Source organism: Balaenoptera ricei, chromosome 6 (genome assembly GCF_028023285.1).
Source record: "Balaenoptera ricei isolate mBalRic1 chromosome 6, mBalRic1.hap2, whole genome shotgun sequence".
Taxonomy (NCBI): domain Eukaryota; kingdom Metazoa; phylum Chordata; class Mammalia; order Artiodactyla; family Balaenopteridae; genus Balaenoptera; species Balaenoptera ricei.
The window spans coordinates 29240424-29260214 of record NC_082644.1 but is presented as its reverse complement, the minus strand read 5'-3'; the positions used below and the strand labels follow the sequence as shown (position 1 = coordinate 29260214).

The 19791-nt window shown below is 41.0% G+C and overlaps 1 protein-coding gene across 6 annotated transcripts in view; it reads left to right on the top strand.

Annotated features, from left to right (window-relative positions):
* Positions 1-1317: 1317 nt before the first annotated feature.
* LOC132366923 (contactin-associated protein-like 3) overlaps positions 1318-19791 on the top strand; it is a 164108-nt gene continuing 145634 nt past the window's right edge. For all 6 annotated transcript variants that reach the window (XR_009503605.1, XM_059924372.1, XM_059924373.1 and 3 more), the window contains exon 1: positions 1318-1457. Coding sequence is in view for 5 of the 6 variants with exons in the window: in XM_059924372.1 (XP_059780355.1) it covers positions 1364-1457 (94 nt within the window). In the remaining variant the exon portion in view is untranslated. The remainder of the gene's footprint in view (positions 1458-19791) is intronic.

Here is a 19791-nt window from a genome sequence, read left to right as displayed (position 1 = left end):
TCTGTAAAAATTTAGGTAGTAAGAGGTAGTCTGTTTGTGTATAATTCAGGGTGAGGGTAGAAATGTACGTGTGTGTTCAGGATATATATATATATATATATATATATATATGTATATGTACAAACAGATATGTGTATGTGGTATCCTTTTGGTTATATATCTGTGATGGGAGTTGAGGGTTCTACTTGGGGTGTAAGTGGATTGTGTGCACAAATTCATAGGAAAAGGTATGGGATGTGCTGGAACTGGTTCATAGTATCCTGGGATAGTCAATGGTGCATATCTCTTCCCAGCTCTGTGTTCAGTGATGTCAGGTGGGTAGCTTGAAACTGGTCATGCTGGGAATATTTATACCACGTAGAGAGCATAGGTGAAGTCTTTCCCACCTTTCTCGGAGAGTTTTTTAGCACTTACCAGCACACCACTGATGTGCGTGTTTGGATGTATGTATGTATGAAGCAAGAATATTTGGGCATCGGTGGGTACGTATGGGACACCCATGTGAATTGTGAGTGGGGCATCTGGGGCTATGGGCCCCTGTATATGTGCATTCACCCTGGTAATCGGGAATCATTGCATTGCTCCTATCAGGTTGGTCTGTTCTTTAGGGCCAAAGAATCCCCATAAATGTTGTTGATTCCCAGTAGAAATCATGCAGATGGATACAGGGGTGTCTGTACCTTAGGCAGGTGGACACTCCTTCAGCATTTGGGTGGTCCTAGCATCTGGGTCCCTAGAAGGGGGGGCCTGGTGGACAGATGGCCATGCAGAGCAGAACCTTCACAGGTGTGTTGTTGGCGTGACAGGCAGCAGTCAGAAAGTCACGGGGCTTCCTGGATAGGAGGTCAGATGACCAAGGGCTCTCCCAGGAAAATACCCTGAGAATCAGTTGGACAGCTATAGGCGTTACTGGCTCTTCTGGGGCACAGCTGACGTGCAAGGACACCCTCCACATGGGGTCCAGAGCCACGTGTCCCTGAGCCCAACTGCCCCAGGGTGGTGGGAACTGTTGCGTATCAGGCTGGTCAACTGTATCACTAGGTCTCAACCAACCTGTCTCCGTGGAAATCTAAGTCCTCAGGGATAGGCAGGACCTCTAGGGATCAGTGAGCTGACAAGGACAGAGGTGAGGAGGCTTTGTCCCTGAGGGAGAGTTGGGGACTGAGACCTGGAGAGCCTGGGGAGTCCCACTCTGAGGAGATATGACTCTGATGTTCCCAAACCCTTTAGACATGTTCTCTGTTCTTTTCTGAAGGCTCATGATGCTTCCAGCAGTGGGAAGCTTATCTCAGTTTCATGTTTCTCTGATAGGATGAACTGACCCTTTTATTCACTATTCCACATCGAGCTGCAAACCCATCAGATGGAACCACGTGATCATTGTGGCCGCCAGCTGACCCCACAGCCACCTTGTGCCTCCCTTGGACCCACCCAGGAATTTCTGAGCCTTCTTTATGGTGAGTCTTGTGGCCTTTTCTCCCTCATTGTGAATCCTCCTGCCAATAAAACATGCTGTGAGTGTTAACAAAAGGAAACCTCAACTAGAATTGGAGTCTGGAAGGCCCATAGAGGGAGCTCTCATGCCGTGTCACTCATCATCAATTACCCCAACAGGAAGAGGTCATTCACTGACCCCAAACAGGAAGTGCAACCACTTTACTACCCCAGCTGGAGGAGGGAAGACTTCCTTCCTGGCCAGCAACAAGAAATAGAAAATAGAAAGAGCTAATAGAAAATTCCACAGTTCAGCCAATGAGAAGCCATTGTCACCTGAAGTTTCACTTTCCTCCAGTGAACTTTCATTTTTTCCCTTGATGATGACTTTCTTTCCTTGTCCCACCCTCTTTACTTTAAAAGCCTTCTGGGACTTCCCTGGTGGTCCAGGGGCTAAGACTCTGCTCCTCCAATGCACGGGGCATGGGTTCGATCCCTGGTCGGGGAACTAGGATTTCCACATGCCATGTGGCGTGGCCAAAAAACAAAAAGCCTTCCATGTTGTGTAACCAGTTGGAGTATCTCCCTTTCCATCAGATGTGATGCTGCCTGATTCATGAATCGTTTAATAAAGCCAATTTATTCAAACTTCAAAGTAAATCTTCAAATTTACTCAGTTAAATTTTGTTTTTTAATACATTGGTGGCATTCAGAGGTGGCCACTAACAGTTTAATATGTATCCCTCCGGAAATGTTCTGTATAAAAATATATATGTGCACTTTTCTAAAATCCACTCTTATGATTCCTCCTGCTAACAGGATGATTTTATGATTAATTGCTTATCTTTTTAAAAAGAAAAAGATAAATATATTGGTGGCAGTGATGGGATCTGAAGCAAATTTCTGATAACATTTGGGACGAGGAGAAACAGGTGTGGTGCCCACAACTCCTTTGAGTTCACTGTCTTTCTTGCCATTCCTGAAGGTTGTTGGTAAGCTCCTCTTGGTTTGAGCTCCATTCTCTTTGATTGAGTTTGTGCTCGCAATCTAACTGGCTTTCCTTTCCAGGGCAGGTCAGTTTGGCTGGTAGAGGATTCTCCCTGAGGCCAAACCCCTAGCCTTTCAGATGGAAATTCCCAGGACACGGGGCTTCCCTGGTGGCGCAGTGGTTGAGAATCTGCCTGCTAATGCGGGGAACACGGGTTCGAGCCCTGGTCTGGGAGGATCCCACATGCCGCGGAGCGGCTGGGCCCGTGAGCCACAATTGCTGAGCCTGCGTGTCTGGAGCCTGTGCTCCGCAACAAGGGAGGCCGCGATAGTGAGAGGCCCGCGCACAGCGATGAAGAGTGGCCCCCACTTGCCACAACTGGTGAAAGCCCTCGCACAGAGACGAAGACCCAACATAGCCATAAATTAAAAATAAATAAATAAATAAAAACTAGTTGCTTTAAAAAAAAAAAAAAAGAAAAGAAATTCCCAGGACACAGTAACATCTCTTGGTTATTGCCAGTATATTTTTGAGTGGTAAACCCTAGCCCCTAATTTTGTTCCCTGGATTCCACATTGGGCACTGCTGGCAGTGTAGTCTGCACTTCCCCATGTGTTTGGAATCAGCCCTCAGTTTCCATGCTTGGAACTGTTGGTGGCGGCTATAGTTCTCCATTTTGTTTGGCATCAGTTTGCAGCCCCCATTCCTTGGGATTTGCTGGTTGGATCTTTTTCCTCAGTCCAGGGATCCCTGGGAATTGGTGGTGGTGCATACCAGGCCTTCTTTTGGCCAGGACATAGTAACATCTCTTTGTTACTGCTGATATATTAAGGCGCAGTTCTTTTGTGTGTTCTTTTGGGTTGACAAAGGCTAGCTAAGGAAATGAGATCCTTTATCACCAAAGAGTTGAGAATGCCAGCTTCTGGCACACCTGCTTATTTTATATTTGAGAACTATGGTCCTGGAGGCTGTAGATATTTAGAAAGATGGCAAAATTATACTAATATTGATCTAGAATTACAGTGGTCATTGTGGGGAATGTTCCAGTTAGACAAGATTGTTCATTTAAGGAAAACACTAGAGAGCAAGGGTTCCCAAATTGGACAGGGAGAATGAGATGCCTGCTTTAATTGGTATGTAAAAGTTTACAGAAGGTTTCAAGATTCCAAAATAGCTTCGTTTAGAGACTTAGAACAAAAAGCTAATGAAAAATTAAAGAGGCAAAAGGTACCTGAAACAAAAGACCATAGGACGGATGTGACTGCAGAATTAACTCCTACTGTCCCCCCCCTTTCCTTTTTCACCTGAGTACTCTTCTTTTACTCATTTTCTGTCTGAAATACTTTTCTATTCCCAAGAGAATATTTAACAATTGCCATTTAAAGTAAAACTACCTGAGGTTGCAGGTGAGCCCCCTCAGGTGTCCTTTACCTCTTGGTCAAAGACTGAACTGAGAGCTATAGTCAAAGAATTCTCTAAACCTAGGGAGGAACCCCCAACATTTTTTGAAGAATTTAGAGTCACTGTCACGGCCTATGTCCCCAAACTGCTAGATCTTTATCTGCTTGTACACATGTTGGTAGGACTGGGGGAAGCCCCAGAATGGACGCGGGAAGCAAAATGACATAATCCCTAGGATGATATTCAAGATCCTCAACCTAAAAAGGCTTGCAGAATAACAACTAACCTTTTATAAGCTATTCCTAAAATCTTCCCTGCTCACACTTGGTCTATTATTAATTGGCCTAATAATGATTGGCCTGTTATTCACTCATACAAACAAAAGAGGGGTGAATCTGTGGAAGACTTTCCAGCCAGTTTGTAGGCTCTCTTTTTACAGCATTTGGGGTTCCAAGCAATAAAAAGGCCACTCAGCCTACTTTAACTGCCCTCTTTGTAAATGGATTATCTTCTGAGATTAGTGGATTGATAAAAGGGCAGAAAATAGGCTGGGAGGCTGTAGGCCTGACTGAACTCCTGACTGTAGCTGAGCATTTTGAAAGGACCTTGGAGCAAGATCACAAACAGAAATCCACCAAGCTCATAGCCTTACAGTTACAACAGCTCTAAGGCAAGAGACACAAAATAACACCTAGGCCTCCCCCATTACAACCTCCTAGGGGTCCATGATCAATTCGATGACCCAAAGTTAATGTTTCATTTGTAATCAGTGAGGACACTGGACAAAAAGGTGTCCTCAAAGGTGCTATGCAAACTCTTCACAAATGCTCTCATATCTGTCTCAAAGGGAGGGCCCCCCCATGACCCTCTCCCCTAGTTGGCAGAACTCCAGAGGGTCTCTGGTAAACTATTACCAGCAATTACCTTAAACAGCCCAGAGGAAAATAGAATGAAAATTGATAAAAAACTGCCAAATTTTAGTTGATACTGGAGCTATGCTTTCTACTTTAAACCCCACTCTCATGTTTTACTTTGAAATCTACATTAAACCCTAACCCTAACTGTAAACATAATTACCTAACCCTTTAACACCCTATCCCTAGCCCTAACCAGAGCTGTGCTTTCTACTCTAAATCCCACCCTCAAAGAACAACAGGCCCCTCTGAGTCAAGAGGATGTTTCCATAGTGGGAGTACCTAATAAAGTTCAGAGAGAATTTTTATCTCAACCAAGATTCCTTTTTGCTATGCAATATAGCCCCAGTTAATCTATTCGGTAGAAATCTCTTTTCTAACTTAAAAGGGTCAGTACATTTTGCCTCCAGTGGAGATCTCACCTTAAAGTTTCCTGATCAACCTGAACCTGATTATTTATGTTCCTTACAATCTGTCCTGGACATAAAAGAGGAAGTTCAGCACAAGTTCTCTAATTTGATGGAGATGCCTGCAAATTTGGGGGCTACTTCTGACGGTGTTAACATCAGAAGAATAAAAAAATGCATACCTATAAAGATTCAGATAGATGTAGCCTAACCTCTCCCTAGGTTTCCTCAACAACTATTAAAGCCTGCGGTCATACAAGGTCTCACACCTATTGTAGAAGACTTAATTTCCCGGGAGGTAGTCATTCCTGTACTCGTCCCTGCAGCATGCCAATCTTGCCTGGTTGGAAACCTGGCAGGATGGCGATTTGTCCAGGACTTGGGAGCTGTTAATAAAAATAGTTATTCCCTGTTTTCCTGTTGTTCCAAACCTAGCCACCCTTCTGTCACAAGATTCAACTGACTTGGAATGGTGTACTGTTGGAGACCTTTGTTCACCTTTCTTCAGCATCCCGGAGACCCAACAGCCAATATCTATATGCCTTTACTTGGAACAATCAACAATATACCTGCACTTTTATGCCTCAAGGGTTCACTGGGACCCCTTCTTTTTTCTCCCAAGTACTTCACCAAGATTTAAGTACCCTCTAGTTCCCTGAGAAATCAACCTTTATACCATATGGAGATAACCTCCTGCTGTGCTCAGCTACTGTAAAGATTCCATAAGGCATGCATAAAAGATTCCATTTATTTCCTGCAACAGTTAGCTGAGAAAGAACACAAAGGAAAAATTACAATTATCTCTAGACACTGTTCATTACCTAGGACATAATCTAAGCACTGAAGGAATTCAGCTATCTCCAGAGAGAATTAGGCTGATACAGGAACTTCCTAGACTCACAACTAAGTGCTAGCATTGTGGATTTCTAGGTTTAGCTGGTTATTGCAAGCTCTGGGTTCCAAATTTTTCTCTGTTACCTCTTCCACTCTATGAACTTATTAAAGATTTAGTCCCTGAATCCTTTGCTTGGGAAGATAAACATAAGCAGGCTTTTATAAGGCTAAAACAAGCACTGCAAGAGCTGCCTGCCTTAGGGTTACGCAAATGATCAGGTTCAGGTTGATCCGGAAACTTTAAGGTGAGATCTCCACTGGAGGCAAAATATATTAGCCCTTTTAAGTTAGCAAAGAGATCTCTACCTAATAGATTAACTTTAGGTTATTCAGAACCTTTTACTTTATTTGTGCATGAATGGCATAATCAGGCCCCGCGGAACTATGTGAGCATGGTAGTAAACATAGGCCTTTTGCCTATTATAGCATGCAACTTGAGTCAGTTGCTTATGGCTATCTCAGTTGTCTTAAGGTTATAGCCACAACTGCAAATTTAGTGGAAGCCTTGGCAGATTTGACTTTAGAAAATGAAGTTTATTTGCAAATTCCACACATTGTCCACAGTCTTCTTAACTCTGAATTGACAACGTTTCACTGCAAGTGTCACTAGATTCACTTCCTGTGAAATCCTGCTTTCACCACCTAATCTTTATCTTAAACTTTACAACGTTCTCAATCCTGCTACACTACTACCTCTGTCTCACAAAGGTGAGGACCATGACTGCAAGGTAACAGTGTCCCATGGGAATTCCCTGGTAGGCCATTGCTTAGGACTCCAAGCTTCCACTGCAGGGAGCGTGGGTTCGATCTCTGGTCGAGGAACTAAGATCCCACAAGCCACGTGGTCCAGCCCAAAACAAAAACAAACACAAAACACAAAAACAAAACAAAGAAACAGAAAACAATGTCCCATTTTGTGACACCGTGTCCTGAGTAAAGATGTTACCAAGTCCAAGCTTGCTGTGCTTGCCGCACGACAGGCCAATAAGTCGGAGATGAGGTGTTGAGGCAAGGAATATGACTTTATTCGGAAAGCCAGCAGACCGAGAAGATGGCGGACTAAAGTCTCAAAATAACCATCTTATTGGGGTTTGGATGCCAGTTTCTTTTATAGCACAGAGATGGGGAGGAGATGAGGAGGTAAAGTAAAAGGGCCATAAGTTTTGCGAATATCTCCTGGAATGGCCAGCCTCAGGGAGGGGATGTGTTAATTTCTTCTTAATTGCAGCCATCCACAGGTGGACAGAGTCCGTATGTTTCCCTGAACAAAGGCACTTTGGTTTAACATTCAGGCAGAGGAACAGGGTTCCCCGAGGCAGGCCATTATGTACAGACAGTATCCTTTTAGTGAACAAAAGCAGCGGAAGGCAAAGGTTAAAGTCAAAGAAACAGATCCAACGTGTAGTCAGATTTGGCTCCTCCCTGTTACAATTCCCTACTGTCAATGTCCATTCCACAGTCTTGTGGAAAAAGAAGGGGTGACGGCCCTTCTAATTGCTTCGTCAGATGGAACTTTCCGGGAGTGTCCACCATCGGTGCCAGTGTTCCAAACGTTGTTTTTTTTGTTGTTGTTCCTCTCTGGAAAGTGTCTCCTTTACACCAGTAGCCTTAAAAAAATATTCTCAGCCTAAAAGTTGAGAGTTATGATCTATTTGATGGGAATTTTGAGAGCTTCAAACCTGGGAAGCAGCGTCTCAAGTTAAGGAATTTAGCAGTTTTCTATGTATGGGAAGATGCAAGAGTCTGGGCTCACTGAAATCATTCATTTGATATGTACCTCAGCTACCCGGGGCCTGTATCCTATATTCTCATATCCTGAGTTTCGTCAGGGCTCACCGGCTCACGTTGGAGGGCTGCAATCGCTAATGACTGATGTGTCAGGCAATATTCCATTTCTCAGATCCTCTCCTCTTGGTCAGGATTTTGACCAATATTTGGGAGACATTTCAGGATCAAATTTTGTCCCACGGTGCTGGGAGGCTCATCCCAGGTCAGGGAAGAATGCTTGATATGCCACTCCAGGTGCTAGTTTTTGGATTAGGCTCTATTGATAATTAAAGATCCTCTGGATCCTCTATCTAATTATGATCCAGGAGACATTTTCCCTTGTTGCTTCCTCCCATACCTAGAATCACACTATTACAATTATTTTATGTTATAAATGTGATCTATTTCCTCAAGATGTTTAGCCATAGAAGTATTGTTGGAGGCCTGGTTACATACTGGGTACTGTAAGAGACACCAATCTTTTTTTTTTTTTTTTTTTTTTTTTTTTTTTTTTTTTTTTTTTTTTTAAGATTTTTAGTAATTTCATGTAATGTCTGAAACATTTATATTAACATATTCCCATACATATTTCCATACAAATACAAATATGATTTTTAGAAATTTCATGTAATGTCTGAAACATTTATATTAACATATTTCCATACATATTTCCATACAAATACAAATATAAGATTTTTAGAAATTTCATGTAATGTCTGAAACATTTATATTAACATATTTCCATACAAATAACCCAATGAAAGTTTAGTATTAGTTGTTTTGTTTGTTTTTTTATACTGCAGGTTCTTATTAGGCATCAGTTTTATACACATCAGTGTATACATGTCAATCCCAATCGCCCAATTCAGCACACCACCATCCCCACCCCACCGCAGTTTTCCCCCCTTGGTGTCCATATGTCCATTCTCTACATCTGTGTCTCAACTTCTGCCCTGCAAACTGGCTCATCTGTACCATTTTTCTAGGTTCCGCATACATGCATTAATATACGATATTTGTTTTTCTCTTTCTGACTTACTTCACTCTGTATGACAGTCTCTAGATCCATCCACGTCTCAACAAATGACTCAATTTCGTTCCTTTTTATGGCTGAGTAATATTCCATTGTATATATGTACCACATCTTCTTTATCCATTCGTCTGTTGATGGGCATTTAGGTTGCTTCCATGACCTGGCTATTGTAAATAGTGCTGCAATGAACATTCGGGTGCATGTGTCTTTTTGAATTACGGTTTTCCCTGGGTATATGCCCAGTAGTGGGATTGCTGGGTCATATGGTAATTCTATTTTTAGTTTTTTAAGGAACCTCCATATTGATCTCCATAGTGGCTGTATCAATTTACATTCCCACCAACAGTGCAAGAGGGTTCCCTTTTCACCACACCCTCTCCAGCATTTGTTGTTTGTAGATTTTCTGATGATGCCCATTCTAACAGGAGTGAGGTGATACCTCATTGTAGTTTTGATTTGCATTTCTCTAATAATTAGTGATGTTGAGCATCTTTTCATGTGCTTCGTGGCCATCTGTATGTCTTCTTTGGAGAAATGTCTATTTAGGTCTTCTGCCCATTTTTGGATTGGGGTGTTTGTTTCTTTGATATTGAGCTGAATGAGCTGTTTATATATTTTGGAGATTAATCCTTTGTCCGTTGATTCATTTGCAAATATTTTCTCCCATTCTGAGGGTTGTCTTTTCGTCTTGTTTATGGTTTCCTTTGCTGTGCAAAAGCTTTGAAGTTTCATTAGGTCCCACTTGTTTATTTTTGTTTTTATTTCCATTACTCTAGGAGGTGGATCAAAAAAGATCTTGCTGTGATTTATGTCAAAGAGTGTTCTTCCTATGTTTTCCTCTAAGAGTTTTATAGTGTCCAGTCTTATATTTAGGTCTCTAATCCATTTTGAGTTTATTTTTGTGTATGGTGTTAGGGAGTATTCTAATTTCATTCTTTTACATGTAGCTGTCCAGTTTTCCCAGCACCACTTATTGAAGAGACTGTCTTTTCTCCATTGTATATCTTTGCCTCCTTTGTCATAGATTAGTTGACCATAGGTGCGTGGGTTAATGTCTGGGCTTTCTATCTTGTTCCATTGATCTATGTTTCTGTTTTTGTGCCAGTACCATATTGTCTTGATTACTGTAGCTTTGTAGTATAGTCTGAAGTCAGGGAGTCTGATTCCTCCAGCTCCATTTTTTTGCCTCAAGACTGCTTTGCCTATTCGGGGTCTTTTGTGTCTCCATACAAATTTTAAGATGATTTGTTCTAGCTCAGTAAAAAATGCCATTGGTAATTTGATAGGGATTGCATTGAATCTGTAGATTGCTTTGGGTAGTATACTCATTTTCACAATGTTGATTCTTCCAATCCAAGAACATGGTATATCTCTCCATCTGTTGGTATCATATTTAATTTCTTTCATCAGTGTCTTATAGTTTTCTGCATACAGGTCTTTTGTCTCCCTAGGTAGGTTTATTCCTAGGTATTTTATTCTTTTTGTTGCAATGGTAAATGGGAGTGTTTCCATAATTTCTCTTTCAGATTTTTCATCATTAGTGTATAGGAATGCAAGAGATTTCTGTGCATTAATTTTGTATCCTGCAACTTTACCATATTCATTAATTAGCTCTAGCAGTTTTCTGGTGGCAGTTTTAGGATTCTCTATGTATAGTATCATGTCATCCGCAAACAGTGACAGTTTTACTTCTTCTTTTCCAATTTGTATTCCTTTTATTTCTTTTTCTTCTCTGATTGCCGTGGCTAGGACTTCCAAAACTATGTTGAATAATAGTGGTGAGAGTGGACATCCTTGTCTCGTTCCTGATCTTAGAGGAAATGCTTTCAGTTTTTCACCATTGAGAATGATGTTTGCTGTGGGTTTGTCATATATGGCCTTTATTATGTTGAGGTAGCTTCCCTCTATGCCCACTTTCTGGAGAGTTTTTATCAGAAATGGGTGTTGAATTTTGTCAAAAGCTTTTTCTGCATCTATTGAGATGATCATATGGTTTTTATTCTTCAATTTGTTAATATGGTGTATCACATTGATTGATTTGCGTATATTGAAGAATCCTTGCATCCCTGGGATAAATCCCACTTGATCGTGGTGTATGATCCTTTTAATGTGTTGTTGGATTCTGTTTGCTAGTATTTTGTTGAGGATTTTTGCATCTATATTCATCAGTGATATTGGTCTGTAATTTTCTTTTTTTGTAGTGTCTTTGTCTGGTTTTGGTATCAGGGTGATGGTGGCCTCATAGAATGAGTTTGGGAGTGTTCCTTCCTCTGCAATTTTTTGGAAGAGTTTGAGAAGGATGGGTGTTAGCTCTTCTCTAAATGTTTGATAGAATTCACCTGTGAAGCCGTCTGGTCCTGGACTTTTGTTTGTTGGAAGATTTTTAATCACAGTTTCAATTTCATTACTTGTGATTGGTCTGTTCATATTTTCTATTTCTTCCTGGTTCAGTCTTGGAAGGTTATACCTTTCTAAGAATTTGTCCATTTCTTCCAGGTTGTCCATTTTATTGGCATAAAGTTGCTTGTAGTAGTCTCTTAGGATGCTTTGTATTTCTGCAGTGTCTGTTGTAACTTCTCCTTTTTCATTTCTGATTTTATTGATTTGAGTCCTCTCCCTCTTTTTCTTGATGAGCCTGGCTAATGGCTTATCAATTTTGTTTATCTTCTCAAAGAACCAACTTTTAGTTTTATTGATCTTTGCTATTGTTTTCTTTGTTTCTATTTCATTTATTTCTGCTCTGATCTTTATGATTTCTTTCCTTCTGCTAACTTTGGGTTTTGTTTGTTCTTCTTTCTCTAGTTTCTTTAAGTGTAAGGTTAGATTGTTTACTTGAGCTTTTTCTTGTTTCTTTAGGTAGGCTTGTATAGCTATAAACTTCCCTCTTAGAACTGCTTTTGCTGCATCCCATAGGTTTTGGGTCGTCGTGTTTTCATTGTCATTTGTCTCTAGGTATTTTTTGATTTCCTCTTTGATTTCTTCAGTGATCTCTTGGTTATTTAGTAACGTATTGTTTAGCCTCCATGTGTTTGTCCTTTTTACGTTTTTTTCCCTGTAATTCATTTCTAATCTCATAGCGTTGTGGTCAGAAAAGATGCTTGATATGATTTCAATTTTCTTAAATTTACTGAGGCTTGATTTGTGACCCAAGATGTGATCTATCTTGGAGAATGTTCCGTGCGCACTTGAGAAGAACGTGTAATCTGCTGTTTTTGGATGGAATGTCCGATATATATCAATTAAATCTATCTGGTCTATTGTGTCATTTAAAGCTTCTGTTTCCTTATTTATTTTCATTTTGGATGATCTGTCCATTGGTGTAAGTGAGGTGTTAAAGTCCCCCACTATTATTGTGTTACTGTCGATTTCCTCTTTTATAGCTGTTAGCAGTTGCCTTATGTATTGAGGTGCTCCTATGTTGGGTGCATATATATTTATAATTGTTATATCTTCTTCTTGGATTGATCCCTGGATCATTATGTAGTGTCCTTCCTTGTCTCTTGTAACATTCTTTATTTTAAAGTCTATTTTATCTGATATGAGTATAGCTACTCCAGCTTTCTTTTGATTTCCATTTGCATGGAATATCTTTTTCCATCCCCTCACTTTCAGTCTGTATGTGTCCCTAGGTCTAAAGTGGGTCTCTTGTAGACAGCATATATATGGGTCTTGTTTTTGTATCCATTCAGCCAGTCTATGTCTTTTGGTTGGGGCATTTAATCCATTCACGTTTAAGGTAATAATCGATATGTATGTTCCTATGACCATTTACTTAATTGTTTTGGGTTTGTTTTTGTAGGTCCTTTTCTTCTCTTGTGTTTCCCACTTAGAGAAGTTCCTTTAGCATTTGTTGTAGAGCTGGTTTGGTGGTGCTGAATTCTCTTAGCTTTTGCTTGTCTGTAAAGCTTTTGATTTCTCCATCAAATCTAAATGAGATCCTTGCTGGGTAGAGTAATCTTGGTTGTAGGTTCTTCCCTTTCATCACTTTAAGTATATCATGCCACTCCCTTCTGGCTTGCAGAGTTTCTGCTGAGAAATCAGCTGTTAACCTTATGGGAGTTCCCTTGTATGTTATTTGTCGTTTTTCCCTTACTGCTTTCAATAATTTTTCTTTGTCTTTAATTTTTGCCACTTTGATTACTATGTGTCTCGGCGTGTTTCTCCTTGGGTTTATCCTGTATGGGACTCTCTGCGCTTCCTGGACTTGGGTGGCTATTTCCTTTCCCATGTTAGGGAAGTTTTCGACTATAATCTCTTCAAATATTTTCTCTGGTCCTTTCTCTCTCTCTTCTCCTTCTGGGACCCCTATAATGCGAATGTTGTTGCGTTTAATGTTGTCCCAGAGGTCTCTTAGGCTGTCTTCATTTCTTTTCATTCTTTTTTCTTTAGTCTGTTCCGCGGCAGTGAATTCCATCATTCTGTCTTCCAGGTCACTTATCCGTTCTTCTGCCTCAGTTATTCTGCTATTGATTCCTTCTAGTGTAGTTTTCATTTCAGTTATTGTATTGGTCATCTCTGTTTGTTTGTTCTTTAATTCTTCTAGGTCTTTGTTAATCATTTCTTGCATCTTCTCAATCTTTGCCTCCATTCTTATTCCAAGGTCCTGGATCATCTTCACTATCATTATTCTGAATTCTTTTTCTGGAAGGTTGCCTATCTCCACTTCATTTAGTTGTTTTTCTGGGGTTTTATCTTGTTCCTTCATCTGCGACATAGCCCTCTGCCTTTTCATCTTCTCTATCTTTCTGTAACTGTGGTTTTTGGTCCACAGGCTGCAGGATTATAGTTTTTCTTGCTTCTGTTGTCTGCCCTCTGGTGGTTGAGGCTATCTAAGAGGCTTGATGGGAGGCCGACACCAATCTTATAAAATAGACAGGATATAAGTAATGCAGCTAGTAACGTTAACAAAGACACAGTGCAGCAGGGAGACACAAAGAGCAAACAATCTGGAAACAAAGAACAATGAGCAGTATAACTATTTGTAATCCAGTTGCAATGTTGAGCGACCAGAGGTACCATAACTGAGTTAGTGAGCCATCCGCTGTTTCAGTGTACCAGCAATGCATACTTAGACATGTACGGCTTAATCTTTGAGACAAGCATACGCTACTGGCAGGATCAACCAGGTAGAGAGAAAAAGATAAATGTTTCAATTCTGCATACAAGGGTATAATTTAACAAATTACTGTAAGTCATAATTAGTTTAAGGGGAGACTTTTGCTTACACCTGGAAAACACAGATTTAAAGCAGTCATTTTTCATATAGAAACCATAAAAATTATAACCATAGTCACCAGTTTACCCAGTCATGTGCAACTAATCGTTTTTGTTAACAGCTTTATGAAGCCATCAGGTTTCCCATTAGAATTCTTCAAGATCTTACCCAGTTCACCTTTATGGTCTGAAAACCAGAAACTTGTATTTATCCAAAGGTCCCTTCTATAAATCTTCTTGAAGAGGAAGCATTTTTGCAAAGGCATCAGAGTGATACCATAACTGTGTACAATGACGAAAGAATTAAGAAGGCACTTTTTTTTGGGGGGGGGGTGTAATCCAGATTTTATTGCTTATTATGTCATTCCATACAACTTTAGGTAAACACGTTGAGAAAATATACTGGACTATTAAACAGATGATGGCAATATTGATAAAAATGTTCAAGTGTTTTACATAAGGTAGTAAGAGGCACCGCTGCCACCATCACCACCACCCCCCAGAAATTTGTACATTTCGTATAAAAAGAGTAAAAATAGTTCATTGGCATTTAACTAGCATTATTCTTTGTAATCTATGAACCACGATATGCCTGAATAATTTCAGAATCTTCAGAGCAAAACAAATCATTTTCTTCCACTAGCAGACATAGCAGTTTCCGTTTCTTTAAAAAACAAGCAAACAAATCAGCACAACAAAAACTATACACACAACCCCAAAACAAAAAAGTTGGCATATTCCAGTGGTCCGGAATTTTGACGTTTCTATCGCATTAATTCAAGAAATAAAATGTGATTCAGCATTTTAAAATGAGACAAGCTTCTTCACCATAGTTATACTTACTTTATAATTGAAACGATTTAACTGAAGCCAATGTTAACCCAGCAAAAACCATGGCTATAACTCAAACTGCTCTTTTGATAAAGAAACTTCTTTAAAAGTTAACTATTCTTTAAAAACTCAGACCCGAGCTGCACAGATGTAATTGAGGAACCAACAACTGACTCTTCCAGAAACCACAGCAGCAGTTCTAAGTGTTTTTGAAGCTGGGGAGTATATACAGAATCACTGTAAATGGCACATACACATCAGTAACTTCCTGCTAAAACAGCATTTGAAAGACTTCTATGTCTATTTTTACAAAGATGAGTGGGCTGAGACATACATTTGGCTACTTGAAAAGAAACAAAGAGAAGGCACGTTTAAATCTGATTACGATGCAATTGACAAAGTAACGTGGTTACTGCGGTGACATGCAGCACTTTCAGATAATAAAGAGAATTCTGACTGGTAACATTTTATCAGGGCATACCAAATTTTAGGAACTCCATATAATCTGTAGAATACCTGTATCATTTGGCATACAATATAACCTAAGAAGATTTATTGCTTATTTGACAACACTTCCCGTGTAATTCAACATACCAAGTCAACCTAATTAGTTAATATCTCTCTTTGGGGGTGTTTCAGGGGCCCTTTGAAGCACCCCAAAGTTAGCTAGAGCTCAAAGGAACTTCATTATAATTTGATTCGGGAAGTTTTGTCCGAAAAATAAGAAAAGGGTTTAAAACTGTCAGATAGGATCACATGTCACTGTGAAACAATAGTTATTCAGTTAGCCAAAGTAACAATAAAAGATTTCAAAGGCAAGTACAGAACAGATCTCTTAAAAGGTAGAAAAACTTAAAATCTGTTATCAAAGGCAGTCCAAAATCTTAAGAAACCTTGTCTTCTTAACAGAGAGAAAAGCGAAATTCAAGTTTTGCACCAGCTTACTTTTAAAATTTATTTACTCAATTACACTTATTTTAAACTTAGTCAATCCTGACCACGTACAGAACTCTTTTTTTCAGGGTCCACTTTCCATAAAACTTCTGTCACTTATTTTAGCACAATTCTGACTTTCAAGTGGTCAAATATCTGGAGAGACTAATTTTAGATAGACCTTCCTAAAGGATAAGTATTTTTAAAAGTTCACCTAAAGCTCTTATTTCATTTGCATTTTCTTTCCTTAAAAGTTTCTTCACATCAGGTTATTTCCTTGCTGACAAATTTGCAATAGATATAACAAGATTTTATTTAGCTTATAGTAAACCTAGGCACAATAAAAGTATTATACTTAATGTTGATGACTCTAACAGCATGTCTATATTAATTAGATCAACAAACGAACGTTAATACCAGGTCTTAATTAATACTGAATATTTCCCAGTTCACATGAACCTGAAGCTCATTTAGCTCAATTTCTCTTGTATTTAGAATAGTTTGGTTTGTAAGTGCTCACTTTTCTTTAAGCCAATTAAATAGAGCTCATCCACAAATCCACCTCAGCAATGTTATCCAAAGACAAAGACACATACAAGGACACAAACATACAGAGACGTCATAGTTGTCATTTCCAAATTTCAGCAGGGAGTCAGGTACAGCCATGTGAAACCCATCTGTTTACAAAAAGAGGTTGGATTCAAATTAGGTTTCTGACAGATGGAAAAAATCAAACTCACTTGTCTAGATGGCTGAATTATTACAGAAAAGACACTTAGGTTTTTTATTTATCCTTGATAAGTCAATTTCTAAATTACTTTACCCTCTTTTAAAAAGATGCATTTTAAAAAGATGGCAGAGATGAGGGTTCCTGAGAAGACCAGAAAGGACATTTGCATCTCAAAGATACAGGCAAGTTTTTCCTAGGATGACTTTGTTTCCCCTTTGTTTAATATTTACAAGCCTCTTAAGATAAACAGGGAGGGTTTGGGGAGTGGTATCTATTGGAGAGTCAATCAACTCGTTCCCCACTGTCAAAGTTCCCTGGGGCTCCTGTGGGGAAATTAGAATAGACGCCTCAAGTCCAAGGGCGTCGCCTGGCCTCCTATAGGATGTCAGCACAAGGGAAATTGCCCTGCTGTGGAAGTGGCTCCTGGTCCAAATTGGGTGGTCTGTGGAGTCTTAGATGGTGATACTAAATCAGGCTCCTGTGCTCTGGGGGTTAACACAGAAACTTCTATTTGATCCCCGTGGGTAGGGGAAACAGGAGGTGGTGAATATGATGGCGGCATGGGGGGAGGGTGGGCAGTTGGAACAACTGCCGGTGCAGCTTGCTGTTTTGCAAAACACTTGTAACTGCGAGATCCTATAAAATTTGAGTGAGCCATTCAGGGGCTATCGCCCTTCTGATCCTATATTTTGGGTCCGCACCCTATTACAATAGTATATCATGTGTTTCTTAGTCATAGGCTCAGGGCTATGTTTCACCCATTTATCTAATATAGGCCCCAAAGGGCTCTCCTTCAGGGTAGATGGAGTGTTTCCCATTGTGTACACCAAAATGCAAAAGACGCAAGCAAATTCTGGCATCAGTGCACACCAAACCAAGACCAAAACCAACGAACCAGTTCCCAAATCGGTTCTGAGGGGGTGTAGTGGTGTAGAGAGCAGCCGTCTGGTCCAGAAGCCCACAGGCAGCTAGGAGGAGCTGTGTTAGTCCAAAGGCTCCGGGACACATAGTCCATTCTCAGCCCAGAAGGAGCAGCCAGGGGGAACCAGTGGGAGGGCTTGACTAATTGACCTTTGTGCCTGCTATAAAGCTTATTATTTAGCTCTTCACCAGTAAAATGTGAAGGGTTTGTACGTGGCTGCATAAATGGGTCTACGAATGATGGACAAGTGTGGTATTTGTTGCCTCCGAAGTGTGAAGAGACCTAAGTAAGACGAGTTGGGCTTGCTATAGTGTGTTGGGGAGCTGAATAGTTAACAGCTGAGGTTTAGCTGCAAGAGGAACTTCCTGGATTTTAAAGGATCAGTTAATGCCCAGAAATTTAACAGTTGTGGACAGTCCTTGAATTTTCTGTGGGGCAGTAGCCCACCTGTATGTTATAGATGGGTCACCAACCATGTTAGGGCCTCGTGCACCAATCTCCTGAGGGGCTCTGGATTAGAACATCAGTATAGTGCCAGACGGTGCAAGGGGACACCAGGTCTTGCCAGCAAAGACTGTGGGCAATAGCTGGGCTGTTAAGATAGCCAGTAGGCAGACGGGTTAAAGCATACTGGGTGCCTTCTGCAGTAAAAGTAGACTGCAGCTGGGACTCCTCAATAACTGGTACTGAATAGAACATAATAGCTAGATTGTCACAGCAAAGTAATTCCCTGGAGCCCTTTGGATATCCTTAATTAACTGGACAGTGTTGGAAATGGGAGCCTTAATAGTGGGGATCAGCATTGATATTTCCGTAGTTGCTTATAAGGCGCCACTCATTAATAGCAGGCTTTAATAGCAGCCAAATGGGGGAATTGAAAAGGAGAAATGGTGTGTTTAATGACTTCTTCTTGTCCTAAATTTTGAATTTTGGGCTGCAATCCCACAGCCCCCTGTCATACATGTTATTGGGGGATATTTACTGTCTTAGGTGGCAGTCTTATGGGCTCCCAATATTCAGCTTCCACCAGGAAGACCAGGGATTTGGGTTTGTTCCAAATGGCGTTGCGGTACATCAGGGCATCCATAGCTGTACCGGGAAAGGGTAGGGCCAAAGGGGCTACCACCACTACAAGATTTTTAATAAAGATTGTTTCAGTAGTGACAGTCAATGGAAGCTGAATGCTTTCCACTCCCCTGACTATTATGCGTTGTAATCTAACGTGTGGCCCTTGCTTATAATTGGAGGGTTTCCCAGGAAGCACTGTAATTTGAGCTCCAGTTGTCAATGAGAGCCATGAGAAAAGTTGTTTATGTGTGTCCCAAGGATAATTAGAGAAGTAAATGGGCAGTTGTCCCAGAGGAGGGCCACGCTCCAGGGATCTGCCAGGTCCCTAAGGCAGAGGCCTTGGCAGAGGTCAGGGTACAGGATTCGGAGAGGTGACAGCTGCCCATCACTCCAGTCTGCTGAAGAGTCTGTAACGCCTGAGCAAAAATTTCTACCTTGTGCTTGGGCTGTCCCAGGGTTACGTCATTACGGACCCCGATCTCCAGAGCTGCCAATACAGGGAGGTCTGTTAGTCATCCCATGAAGGATGGAGCTGTGTGAAAGCACCACCCCTTGGTGGAGACCAATAAGGGTCCCAGAAGTCCCTATATCCCTTAAGGGTCCTCTGTTAGGTTCCTGGCCGATGGGGCAGCGGGGCCCATGTGCCTTTACTGGCAAGCGAGATTTGGGGCTTCAGAAAAATTATCTTTCTCATATCTAGCTACAACATGGATGCAGTCCAATGCCTGTTCTACTGTATCTGACGTTTCTATGAATTGTAACAGCATGGCTTTATAATTAGGGGGAACACAGTTCTCCCCCTTCCCTTGGAGAAATGTTTTCTAGAAAAATTTGCATTTCTATCATGGTATAGTTACATGTCTCTGTTTCTTGTTCATGCTGGTCATCCGATGTTTTGGTGCAGTGGATGGTGACAGGGAATACCTGGAAGGGAGTTTTCCTCTTCCCTGACTCATATGCTGCCACTTCCCGTTTAGGGTGTCCCAGTCAGCCTCGGTGGGGTCAAGGGATGATTTGCAACAGCAGCAAGAATTGCAGCAACATAGGAGGCACTTACCTCAGCGGCATTTCCCCGCTCGGGGTGCCATGATGCCCCTGGTAGAGCTGCCTCTGTCATGGGTTAGGGCTGTGTGGGGAGCTCATGGATGTATGTTTGGGGTATAGGACGGTTTGGGGTAATAGTAAAGCTGTGTAGAGACTGTGTATGTGTGATCTGGGGAGAGATGAGGGGCCTGAGTGCCTTTATGAGTGTACG